The 12,506-nt window shown below is 44.4% G+C and overlaps 1 protein-coding gene across 6 annotated transcripts in view; it reads left to right on the top strand.

The window, feature by feature from the left end:
• dgkg (diacylglycerol kinase, gamma) overlaps positions 1–12,506 on the top strand; it is a 122,707-nt gene that overhangs the window by 36,420 nt on the left and 73,781 nt on the right. For all 6 annotated transcript variants that reach the window (XM_089002821.1, XM_089002817.1, XM_089002819.1 and 3 more), the window contains 5 exons: positions 2,985–3,095; positions 3,188–3,261; positions 7,044–7,118; positions 11,196–11,281; positions 11,631–11,720. In XM_089002821.1, coding sequence (XP_088858947.1) covers positions 2,985–3,095; positions 3,188–3,261; positions 7,044–7,118; positions 11,196–11,281; positions 11,631–11,720 — 436 coding nt within the window. The remainder of the gene's footprint in view (positions 1–2,984; positions 3,096–3,187; positions 3,262–7,043; positions 7,119–11,195; positions 11,282–11,630; positions 11,721–12,506) is intronic.

The raw sequence follows: 12,506 nt of genomic DNA, 5'->3' as shown, positions 1-12,506 counted from the left end.
AAAATACAGGAGCTGCTGGAAAGGCAGCCACTCTCGCGGCGGCATCTTGAAGTAAAAAAAAACAAAAAAAAAAAAAAAAAACTAAATAACAAATTATATGACCACACAACGACACAGAGTCATTCATTCTTCAGCACTTTTACCCCCTTTGTGACATGAAGCACATGGAAAACCACGTTGCTGCTTACACAATTTTCAAATATAGAAATTTCTTCCAGAACCAATTTGTCACGTTTTGCAAGGTGGTGATGGCGGGTGCGGATCTCAAAAAGCAGGCAGGAGGGAACAGGAGGTTGTGTTTGATCAATTGTATTAAAATAAAACATCAAAATCGTCTGAACATAAAAAAATACAAAGTATCAAAAGAAAACCAAGTATAAAAGTCCGCCAAGGTTAAACAAACACATGCACAGCATACAATGCATGCGATTGCAGACAAAGCATGCAACAAACAATCAACCGACACCGGATGGTCGTGCCGGGAGTCCTTTTAAGTGTCACTGATGAAAATGACCAGCACCTGCAAGGCTGCAAGCAGGGCTGACGTCGCTACCCGTTGGTCGCCAATCCGAACGTTGCAGTCCGCCACTGATCGGGACGACCAGCCCCTGTGCAGGTGCAGGCGGGGCCGACAGCGCCACCCATTGGTCGCCAACCAGATCATGACAGTACCCCCCCTTCAAGGGCCTGCTTCCAGAAGTCCCAACAGTCTCCCAAAAGGTCCACTCGCCAGGGAACAATGGTGGAGACGGCAACCGCTGCCTCTCCAGCATAAGACGGGCGGCGGCCTGATGGGAACGGGACTGGGCCTGGGGTGGACGATGACGCGGCACGGATCGTCGTGGGCGTGAGTGCGATCCCTCTCGCACGTTCACGCGACGACGCAAGGCTCAACGCGGACGTCGAACTGCCAGGCGCAGAGTGGAACCCCGGACGGCCGTATGGGACCAGGTCTCGGCCGGATGCCGATGTGGGCGTCAACTGCCTGGCACCGGGGAAACGAGACCAGTCCTGAGCCGCTCCGGGATCCAGTGGTGAGTGGGGTCTCGGACTGACATTGACGCGGACGTTGCACGGCTCGTCGTGGATGCGACTCAATTCGTCATGCACGACGACACCGTGGCTGGACGTGGGCGTGCACTGCCAGACACCCAGTGTCACCCTGGACGGCCACCTGGAAGGAGGTCTCGGCCGGACGTTGACGTGGACGTTACGGCTCGTCGAGTGACGCAATTTAACTTGACGAGGCGTGGGCTAACGTGGACGTAGCATTGCCAGGCACAGGGTGGAAACGAGACGGGTCCGTTGTACCTGCTGGATCCGATGGTTGGTCGGTTCAAGGTGGTGATGGCGGGTGCGGATCTCAAAAAGCAGGCAGGAGGCAGCACGAGGTTGTGATTGATCAATTGTATTAAAATAAAGTCAGCAGGAACAAAATCTAAAGCATCAAAATCATCTGAACATAAAAAATACAAAGTATCAAAAGAAAACCAAGTATAAAAGTCCACCAAGGTTAAACAAACACATGCACAGCATACAATGCATGCGATTGCAGACAAAGCATGCAACAAACAATGAACCGACACCGGATGGTCGTGCCGGGAGTCCTTTTAAGTGTCACTGATTAAAATGACCAGCACCTGCAAGGCTGCAAGCAGGGTTGACGTCGCTACCCCCTTGGTCGCCAATCCGAACGTGGCAGTCCGCCACTGATCGGGACGACCAGCCCCTGTGCAGGTGCAGGCGGGGCCGACAGTGCCACCCATTGGTCGTCAACATGACACAATTAATTTCATAAGTAGTGGTGCCGCTGTACAGGGGTTCTAACATGTAGAGTAAAAGTTAACAAATGAGATTGATACTCAAATGAAGTACTGTACAGATAAACAATAAGTCTACTAACTATAAATTGTTTTACTTTATTTTCACTCCTGATATGAAAGGGTATGACAGGCTCACGTTGCTCATTTCCTATTCAAAAACATTGCATGTCACTTTCATGTAGGAAAAGCAGGTGCACATGTCAGTCAGATTGTCACACTGTGGCTCTTGGTCTGAATTAGAGTTTTGCAAGCACCTGCCTCCATTTCAGACTTTGAAATTGATTCTGTTTGGGGCCTGTGATTTTCTAAGAAGCCTCAGAAGAGGCTTGAATGTAAAATAAGATTTGGTCTGTGTTTGGACTGAATGAGCCCAAATATGACACTTTTTGTCCTATTATTTTTAAATACAGTAGTTATTATAACATGACAGCAATATATTAGAAATGTGACTCATGGAGGGAAATGCCATAATTGGCTGCAATCAAAGCCATTTGATATTCAGGAAAGCGCAGCTCGGGAGGAAAAAAAAAGTGCCAATTAGAGGCATGTCATGAGAGCTAATAATGCACACCCAATGATTGTAAAATGTCTGTCGTATGAATGTGAGTGTGAATTGTTTTTGTCTCAGCGCCCAGCTGGCGACAATTTTGGGCTATACAAAGCCTGTTCCCAAAAAAAAGAAAAAAATAATTCAATATTAATATAAATATTGAATATAAACCATGTAGGGCTATGAGGTCTGCAGACTCACGGCAGTTAGTGGAGCGCCGAATTCAAAGCAAACATGATGAACAGCAATATCCCTGTCATGTCAGCTCTGACTGCAAATGTTTAAGGTCTTTCTGGAATTTTAGAATGGGACTTTATATTTCATCCCATTTATTTTAAGTGTCATTGAAGCTTGTGATAAACTGAATGTTATCAATCTTTGTTCTTGTACTTTTTTTCTGCTTTCCCTTTGAATATCATTTGCTGTTTTGTTTACAATTGAGTGTATAAAGCACATTGAGTTGATTTGTATAAATCTTGTCTAAAGTCATCTGATGTAGATTCCAACACACATGTAACCCAAATGAGGATAATGGATATAGAAGATGGATTCATGATTTTTTTTCCTACCAAAATTTAAAAATCGAGTCAATTTGCCTAACTTTTCTACAGGACCGCCAGTCTGTGGTGAAACGCGGAGAGGGTGAGTCGCCTCCCTGCACCAGCCCGGACGAAATCAACCACATGTTTAAATTCTCCCCAGGAGATGGACAGGCACTTCAGGTAGTTTGCTCTTCGGGCGATGTCTCCAACAACAACAAAAAAACTCTGGGGACTAATGAATGGATGTTGTTGATTTGACATTCTGTCAACAGATCTCGCCTTTACCAGGCACTCATCCTCTGCTGGTACTGGTCAATCCCAAAAGCGGCGGAAGACAGGGAGAACGGTGAGATAGTTTTTGCTTAACGGACAACCGACACCTCAGGACAAGTTGTTTCCATAATTTGTAAAATCACTTCAATTGACTTCCACTGAGCACATTTTTCAAAGATCCCAACGCATATAGCTATATTTTACGTTTTAAGACTCACACTGAATATTCAGGAAGTCATGTTTTCGAGTTGATGATGATGCCTGACATGACGTCACGCCAGGAACGCCCCTGACCAAGAAAGCGACACACAATGCATTTTGGGTACTTTGTTTGGTCTGAAAACATCGTGTTCATCCGTGTTGATGGTGAAATTAGAAGAAAAAACATAAATGACGCAATGGTGAATCGTGTGTTCCACCAAGACTACCAATTGCGGTTACACCATCCAGAAATTGACACAAATTCCAAGTGTCACGTTTTGCGAGTTGGTGATGGCGGGTGCGGATCCCAAAAACCTGGCAGGAGGGAGCAGGAGGTTGTTTGACAAATTGTATTAAAATAAAGGTCAGCAGGAACAAAATGTAAAACATCAAAATCATCTGAATGGAAAAAATACAAAGTAGCAAAAGAAGACCAAAAGTAAAAGTCCGCCAAGGTTAAACAAACACGTGCACAGCATGCAGCAAACAAGCAGCAAACAATGAACCGGCCCCGGATGGTCGTGCCGGGTGTCCTTTTAAGTGTCAATGATTAAACGACCAACACCTGCGAGGCTGCAGGCAGGGCTGACGTCGCTACCCGCTGGTCGCCAATCTGATCGGGACGACCAGCACCTGTGCAGGTGTAGGCGGGGCCGACAGCGCCCCCCGTTGGTCGCCAACCAGATCATGACAGTACCCCCCCTTCAAGGGGCTGCTTCCAGAAGTCCCAACAGTCTCCCAAAAGGTCCACTCGCCAGGGAACGGTCGGTGGAGAGGGCAACCGCTGCCTCTCCAGCATACGACGGGCGGCGGCCTGATGGGAACGGGACTCGGCCTGGGGTGGACGAAGACGCGTCACGGATCATCGTGGGCGTGAGTGCGATCCCTCTCGCACGTTCACGCGACGGCGCATGGCTCTGCGTGGACGTCGAACTGCCAGGCGCAGAATGGCACCCCGTACGGCCGTATGGGACCAGGTCTCGGCCGGACGCCGACGTGGGCGTGAACTGCCCGGCTCCGGGGGAACGAGACCAGTCCAGAGCCGCTCCGGGATCCAGCGGTGAGTGGGGTCTCGGACTGACGTTGACGCGGACGTTGCACGGCTCGTCGTGGATGAGACTCAATTCGTCATGCACGACGACACCGTGGCTGGACGTGGGCGTGCAATGCCAGTCACCCAGTGTCACCCTGGATGGCCACCTGGAAGGAGGTCTCGGCCGGACGTTTACGTGGACGTTGCGGCTCGTCGAGTGACGCAATTCAAACTCGACGAGGCTTGCGCTAACGTGGACGTAGCATTGCCAGGCACAGGGTGGAAAGGAGACGGGTCCGATGTACCTGCGGGATCCGATGGTTGGCCGGTTCATTCTGTCACGGTTTGCGAGGTGGTGATGGCGGGTGCGGATCCCAAGAAGCAGGCAGGAGTGAGTAAGAGGTTGTTTGACAAATTGTATTAAATTAAAGGTCAGCAGGAACAAAATGTGAAACATCAGAATGGAAAAAATACAAAGTAGCAAAAGAAGACCAAAAGTAAAAGTCCGCCAAGGTTAAACAAACACATGCACAGCATGCAGCAAACAAGCAGCAAACAAACAATGAACCGGCACCGGATGGTCGTGCCGGGTGTCCTTTTAAGTGTCAATGATTAAACGACCAACACCTGCAAGGCTGCAGGCAGGGCTGACGTCGCTACCCGCTGGTCGCCAATCTGATCGGGACGACCAGCACCTGTGCAGGTGTAGGCGGGGCCGACAGCGCCCCCCGTTGGTCGCCAACCAGATCATGACACCAAGCAGACAAATCAGCCCATTTCCAATGGAGCTTGCGCGCCATCTTATGCTTTTTCTGGGACGCTACATTGGAGTCCAGATGGCTTGAACAAAAGGACTTCTTTAATCGATTGCAAACATTTATACTTTCCTCTTCAGAACTATTTGAATCATATTCATAACTGGATGAGTAACAAGAAAGCATATTCTCTGAATCTGAACTCTCTGAAGCCATTGTTTTGATTTTGGAGTTTCCTGCCGTGACGTCACAAACAAGGGGTCGGGACCTTCTGAAACTCGCCATTTCCAAGGTCATTTCGTAGCAGTTTTAGGACACTTTCAGTCATTTTTATTGGTGTTTTGCATTTGACTAAAAATATCAGCCTGCATGTTTTGGGTATTTTAGATGCTATAAAACGTTTTTCTGATGTCAGTTAGGAAACAAAAAAATGGTGTCGATTGTCCTTTAATGTTTTGTTGAAGATGTCAATTGAGACACATCTGTCCTACTATTTTTAACATTGCTTACTGGCCTGAGTTTCAAATGTGCTAATCATATTGACGTGACGAAAGGGAATGCTTACGAGCCAATAGTTTACTCAATTGGATTCTGTATGGAACCGCGTTACATCACGAGCGTGTATTGTTCAATATGACATATAGGACACACATTGCACAATGTACGTGTGCCATTCACAGTACAGTACTAGGTTTGTTAGTTGTCCCTCAGTAGTGTAACTATCCAAAGGTCACAGAGAACTGGTGTGCAGATATGACTGAGCTCATTCGCATACCGACAATTTGAGAGCGCATAGATCAATGTACAGAGAAAAGTATTGTGATGCCTCGTCATTTTTGTCAATGGATGCTACAGCTTCGTGTTTTCTTTCAACATTTAGCTTGTAGCAGTCGGCACATTCCACCATGACGTCCCCGATGTACTGGTTAAAAGGACACTTTGATTTTCTCCTCTTTCATCTAGAATGGCTTAATACAAAAGAGGGTGCAGAAAGAGCTTAAATTGGAATGACTTTTTAGACTCTTGTGTTGTCATATTATTTAGTTTTTGTTTTGTTTTGTTCTTTTGACTTAAAGATGGCACTGCGAGAGTGGCTGCCTGACCAGCAGCTCCGGTATTTTGTTTTTCTACTTCTTCCTTTCCTTTCCTTTCCTTTCCTTTCCTTTCCTTTCCTTTCCTTTCCTTTCCTTTCCTTTCCTTTCCTTTCCTTTCCTCTTACTTTCATCACTTTGCTGCTGTGAAATCTACATTTTCCACTGTGAGACGAATAAATGTTAATCCAATCCAATCCATTCCACCTACAGGAAGTGAAAAGTGAAGAAAAGCCATGTTGGTCCGTTTTAGCATTTAGCATCTTTTTTCCGTATTTGTACTTCTGTCTATGTACACAATGCGAGTAATTTTGCCCCCATGTTGTTGTTTTGTGACCCTCTTCAAAATGATTACTGTATTTATATCTCAGTAAAACCATGAGGCGGCCCGGTAGTCGAGTGGTTAGCACGCTGGCTTCACAGTGCAGAGATTGCCGATTCATGTCCTGCTCCGCCCTCCCTGTGTGGAGTTTGCATGTTTTCCTGCGTGGGTTTCCTCTGGATCTTCCGGTTTTCTCTAACATTACGAAAACATGCATGGCAGGCAGATTGAACACTTCAAATGATCCCTAGGTCTGAGTGTGAGAGTGACTGTTGTATGTCTTTGTGTGCCCTGCGAATGGCTGGCAACCAATTCAGGGTGTTCCCCGCCTAGAGCCCGAAGATGGCTGGGATAGGCTCCAGCAACCCCCGCGACCCTAATGAGGAATAAGCAGTACAGAAAATGCATGGATAAAATAATGAACATTTAAAAACTGGTTGCTCTTTCCATCAGAGTTCTCAGGAAGTTCCGGTACCTTCTTAACCCACGGCAGGTGCATAGTTTGGACCAAGGTGGCCCAGCGCTCAGGTAAATGCAATCTATTAAGTTGATTTAAATACATCTTCACCCTCCTTAAACAGTTACATCACCAATTGACTTTTGATAATGACTAGGATTTAAATGGAACTCACTAGCCACGGTATTAGGTACACAATCGAATGGATGTAGGTTGCCTACAGGGTTAATTTATCTCTCAAAAAAGCCAGTGCCGTTGCCATGGCGCCTTAGCAACAGGCTCAGCTGGCAGTGAGGTGAGAGGGAGATTGGTTTTAGCCCATAAACACATGCTTGTTTGAGACTGTCGCTCATAAAAATCCCAGTGCACAACAGACAATTGGGATTAAGTGGATTAATGAATGTTTCACAGTGACATAGACAATGGAAGTGACTCATGTTTACACGAACTTCAACCACCCAAGTTGTATTGCACAAATCCCAGCAATATTATTCTGAATCCAAAGGAGCATTAAGATCCAGCACTGGTTCAAAAAAGACCATACTCTCATGCGATTTGACAGGCATAGAGGCATAAGAATATGTAAAATTAAGTTAGGAATGTTACATTTGCAGGTGTAAAATAAAAGGCCAGGGGGCCAGATTCGGTCCATCACATAGTTTCTTGGAACAATATTTGATTTTCTGCAGTTTTATCAATATTAATACATTGCAATCACTTTTTTAAACAAATTAAATAATAGCTGATTTTTTTTTATCGAAGTCTGACTCATTTGTTTTTGTTCTGCTACCATGTACATTATTTATAATTTCAAATTAATATATATTAAGAATCAAATAACACAACCTTTTTTTACCTTTTTGAAATCAATCAATTAATCCACCCATACAGAATGTATTACTTTTACCCATGAAAAATACCAATATAGAAATACATGTATTCATCTTCACATTGTTTCCCTTACTTAGATTTTGTGTTTACAAATAATAACACCTAATTTCTTTTCATTTTTACCTATTAAAAATAAATGTGTAACATCATGAATTCATGAAGTTATAAAGGAAGGGACAAACGCATGGGGTTTTTTTTCATTTTAAAATCTTACAAGACCTGTATTAGAACTCTGAAAAGATTGAAGAAATATGCTTCACCTGACTGCAGACTGTCAATGTGGCCTTTATGCATCAAAGTCTTTCATTCTTCATGTATGTAATATTAATTATGTATACTTGTGGACTAAATGTGGGCATTATTGGTCTGCTAAGCGCCAGGTGGCTGGCTTGAGTGAATGGCATCTTTGGCCAAACGCAGCTGCTCGAGATGAAAGCCTCCATCGACACTTTTGTCCCGACTCACATAAAAGGTCCCCTTGAAGGTCGTGTGCGCTCAGGAGAAGACGGTGAAGGTGGAGTGAGCACATATAGACGGGCAGTCTCTCTTCATCTCATTCCTAGGTTTTGCAAAAGCGGTGGAACATGTCAAATACATTTGCTGAAAATTTCATGGAAATTATCCATAGAAAACAGGGCAATATTATTACTATTTCAAATTAAATACTTTGCATGGGAATCATTGGAAATTCTGGGACATAACTTGGAACTAAGGGTACAGTAATTTAATATTATATTTTCATGTCAACCTTATTGTCAAATATATACGCACACACGCGCGCACAAGCACACACGCACACGCATATTCACACACATATGCAACCACACACACACACACACACACACACACACACACACACACACACACACACACACACACACACACACACACACACACACACACACACACACACACACACACACACAACCACAATTTTTTTCTCATATGGTGAAGGCCAAGCAGAAAAGTAGATAAATAATTAGCAATAGGCTCATTGCTCTATTTTTCTTTTAATTTTTTTTTGCATTCCCTTCCAGTGACGATCTGTCCAAAGCATTGCACAGATTACATAAAACCGTAAAAAAAAACCAAAGGACTTGGAACCTTTTGAAAATTACCACTGGAATTTTAATTTGTATTTTTGCCAACATTATTCAAATTGCCTATTTAGGAGAAACCTGTAAATTTTTCCATTTCCGGTTGATTCCAGATTTGAATTTCTGTTAATTGCAAAGTCTCCAACGACTCACATTACATGACAAAAATTCAGTGCATCAAACACACATTGATACCGTTATTATAGCTTCGAGTAATAGATCCGTGATCAGAGCGATGAGAAACCTTGACTCGCACCCATTATTGCAAGGGATGTTCTGTACATTCTGCATGCATCTGTACATCCGTTAATTAGTATATTTCCGTATAAAATGACCACGTTCAAGATCAGACAAGTCATACCGAACATTTTGCTGAAGGTCATGAGTTGTACCATTAAAGCAAACACATCCACTTCATTGCTTTAGCTCGTTATGTATGAATAACATTTGCTGAGGTTTGCAGTCCTGTCACTGACTGTTGTCTTTGGGTGATTCGTCCCAGTCCTCACAAAGGTCCCGTTGCAACATGCTATTGATACCCTGGGCCAACCGGTTTGATGTGTGTTGCTTAGTCCATCAGTAGGTTATTCCTTTTTCAGGACATTTACTATGACATTCCAGAACGCCTCATCCCCAAACTTCTCAAGCTTGGTGTGTCCCCTACAATCTGCCAGTGGATCCTCAGCTTCCTGAGAGGAAGAGGAACACAACAGGTCAGACTGGGAAATATATCATCCTCAACACGAACCACAAGCACTGGAGCCCCGCAGGGATGCGTCCTCTCTCCATTGCTCTTCTCTCTCTACACGGACGACTGCACCTCAACACACCCAGCTGTCAAATTCATAAAGTTCGCAGACGACACCACGGTCATCGGTCTCATCAAGGACGGTGACGAGTCTGCGTAACGACAACAAGTGGAGCAGCTGGAACTCTGGTGCAGCCATCACAATCTAGAGCTGAACACGCTCAAGACGGTAGAGATGATCGTGGACTTCAGGAAACATCCATCACCTCAGCTACCCCTCACACTATCCAACTGCCTCGTGTCAACCGTTGAGACCTTCAAGTTCCTGAGAATCACAGTCTCCCAGGACATGAAGTGGGAGGTCAACACCAACTCTATCCTGAGAAAGGCCCAACAGAGAATGTACTTCCTGAGGCTGCTAAAGAAGCATGGCCTGCCACAGGAGGTGCTGCAACATTTCGACACGGCTGTCATCAAATCCATCCTGTTTTCTTCCATCACCGTTTGGTTCGCGGCCGCCACAAAAAATGGACAAAATCCGACTTCAACAGACAGTTAGGACGGCGGCCTACCCACTCTCGAGGACTTGCACACTGCAAGAATCCAAACTAGGGCGCGGAAAATCCTACTGGACCCTCCGCACCCTGCCCACCACCTTTTCTAGCTACTCCCCTCAGGCAGGCGCTACCGATCCATGTGCACCAAATCCAGCAGATATTTAAACAACTTCTTCCCCCAAGCCATTAACTCTCTGAACAGCAGCCCAAATGGAACTGTATGATGATACTGATGATATTTGTGCAGCGTGTTCTACCGGAAACAAATTACTTGTGTGTTCTACATACTTGGCAATTAAGATGATTCTGATTCTGCTTCTGAATCTGATTTAAAATGTTTTTGCAACAGCTATGATTGATTTGACCTTTTCTCTCAACTTCAAAATCACTAAGAGCTCAATGGCATTCATGTTTACTGAACAACAACGGCAGCACCACAGGTGGAACTCACTGCGAAAAACACCAATCAGTCTCACATGTTCCAATACTTTTGCTCAATAAAAAGTGGGAGGCTTCAAACAAAAGGTGCATTGTCCTGAGGTGTTTAACACTTTTTGTAAATACAATTGAAATAAAAGCCGGAATTCAGAATTTTGGTCTAATTACATTTTTTGACTCAAAAATTACATTGGGAAAAACAAAGGAATTGACCTAGCTGTTCTAATACTTTCAGTACTGTTCTGTCCCACTTTTCTTCACTAACATAGCAAAATCAACTCCCAACTCCCAAACCTATGTAGCATTAGCGTCACACTAACATCACATCTTAGAATTGAGCTGAGGAGAATTACTTAAAAGCAATGTTTGACGCCACTGATGCTAACAAAATACATGTTGTACCATCCCTTCTTTCAGGCTCAACTTTTTTCACGACGTCCCTGATTTCCGAGTGCTTGCATGCGGCGGTGATGGCACCGTTGGTTGGATCCTGGACTGCATAGGTACTTGACAATATGACTTTGTTCACCTGGTCCTTATATAAATGTATTCATGACAGTGGATGTGTTCTCCATTGTCTGCATTCGCTTCCAATGTAATCCCCCCCCCCCCCCCCCCCCGATTATCTTGTTTAGTTCGGTAGGATGTAACCTTCAAAGGCATTATGCCCACATCTGTCCAAAAACTGCTTTGAAAAAGACAAAATTTAGGTCATCATGACCAAAATCAATGTCGATGAAAACTTCCAAACCTTTTTTGAAAATGTAAAACTAACCCCTTCAAAAAAATCTCTTCATGTTTTCTGCCCAGTCACCGGCAAGCAAATGTCACAATAGAAATATGTTTCTCCAGATAAGACCAACTTCGCCCGGCACCCCCCAGTAGCCATCCTGCCACTGGGGACAGGCAACGACCTGGCACGCTGCCTCCGCTGGGGGGGAGGTGAGACCCCCACATGCTATATTACACAGGCAAAGTCATTACTTTCAGTGAAACTTTTGTATTGGAACGTTCTATGGAGCAAATTTGTTTTTGTTAGTGCTGAATGCAAACTCTCGTTGGTAAATTTATCCATGGAAAATATGAAATGCATGCGCATGATGGAATTACACCAGTGACGTGGGGTGATGTTCATGGCTGGTGAGGCACTGACGTCATCACAGTCAGATTTACAAACATATGAACTCCACAGAGTAGCTTTTCACCATTTGATTGGCAACCGTTAACGTGTTTCGTTTAAAATGTCATGTCAGCATTCTTTATATACTGTACAAACTGTAGCATAGAAAAAAAGCATTAAAAAAACATTATCGTGTTACCTTTACTTATAGATGAAGTCCAAGTATCTCTGTCTCAATGGAGATCACTGCCAGTGAAGAAAGTCGTCCTCGATCAGTCCTGTTCTGACTTTATGTTTTCAGTCTTTTGTGCTGAGAATGACCGCTCCACTGATGCTGTAGTTGCTGGAACAGTGAGCACGAGCTGGAGCAACTTTGTCACTTCAGGAATAGTTTCAATGAGATCCTTCTTGGCCAAAAAGCTGAGAAGCTGTCCAGGAGATTCCTCACCTTTGTGAGCTATACAGTCCAATGTTGGCCTTCCTTTAATTATCTCCTGCGTCGATTGAAAGTCCAGTTTAGAAAATTATTTCAATTTAGATATGTAATCCACCATTCTGAAAATAACGCCAAGCAACACAAAAAAATGACTGGATAGTTGCACTTAACT

The sequence above is a fragment of the Hippocampus bargibanti genome, linkage group LG08 (genome assembly GCF_051943395.1).
Source record: "Hippocampus bargibanti isolate YZ-2025 linkage group LG08, ASM5194339v1, whole genome shotgun sequence".
NCBI classification, from domain to species: domain Eukaryota; kingdom Metazoa; phylum Chordata; class Actinopteri; order Syngnathiformes; family Syngnathidae; genus Hippocampus; species Hippocampus bargibanti.
This window is presented reverse-complemented; position numbering and strand designations above follow the sequence as displayed.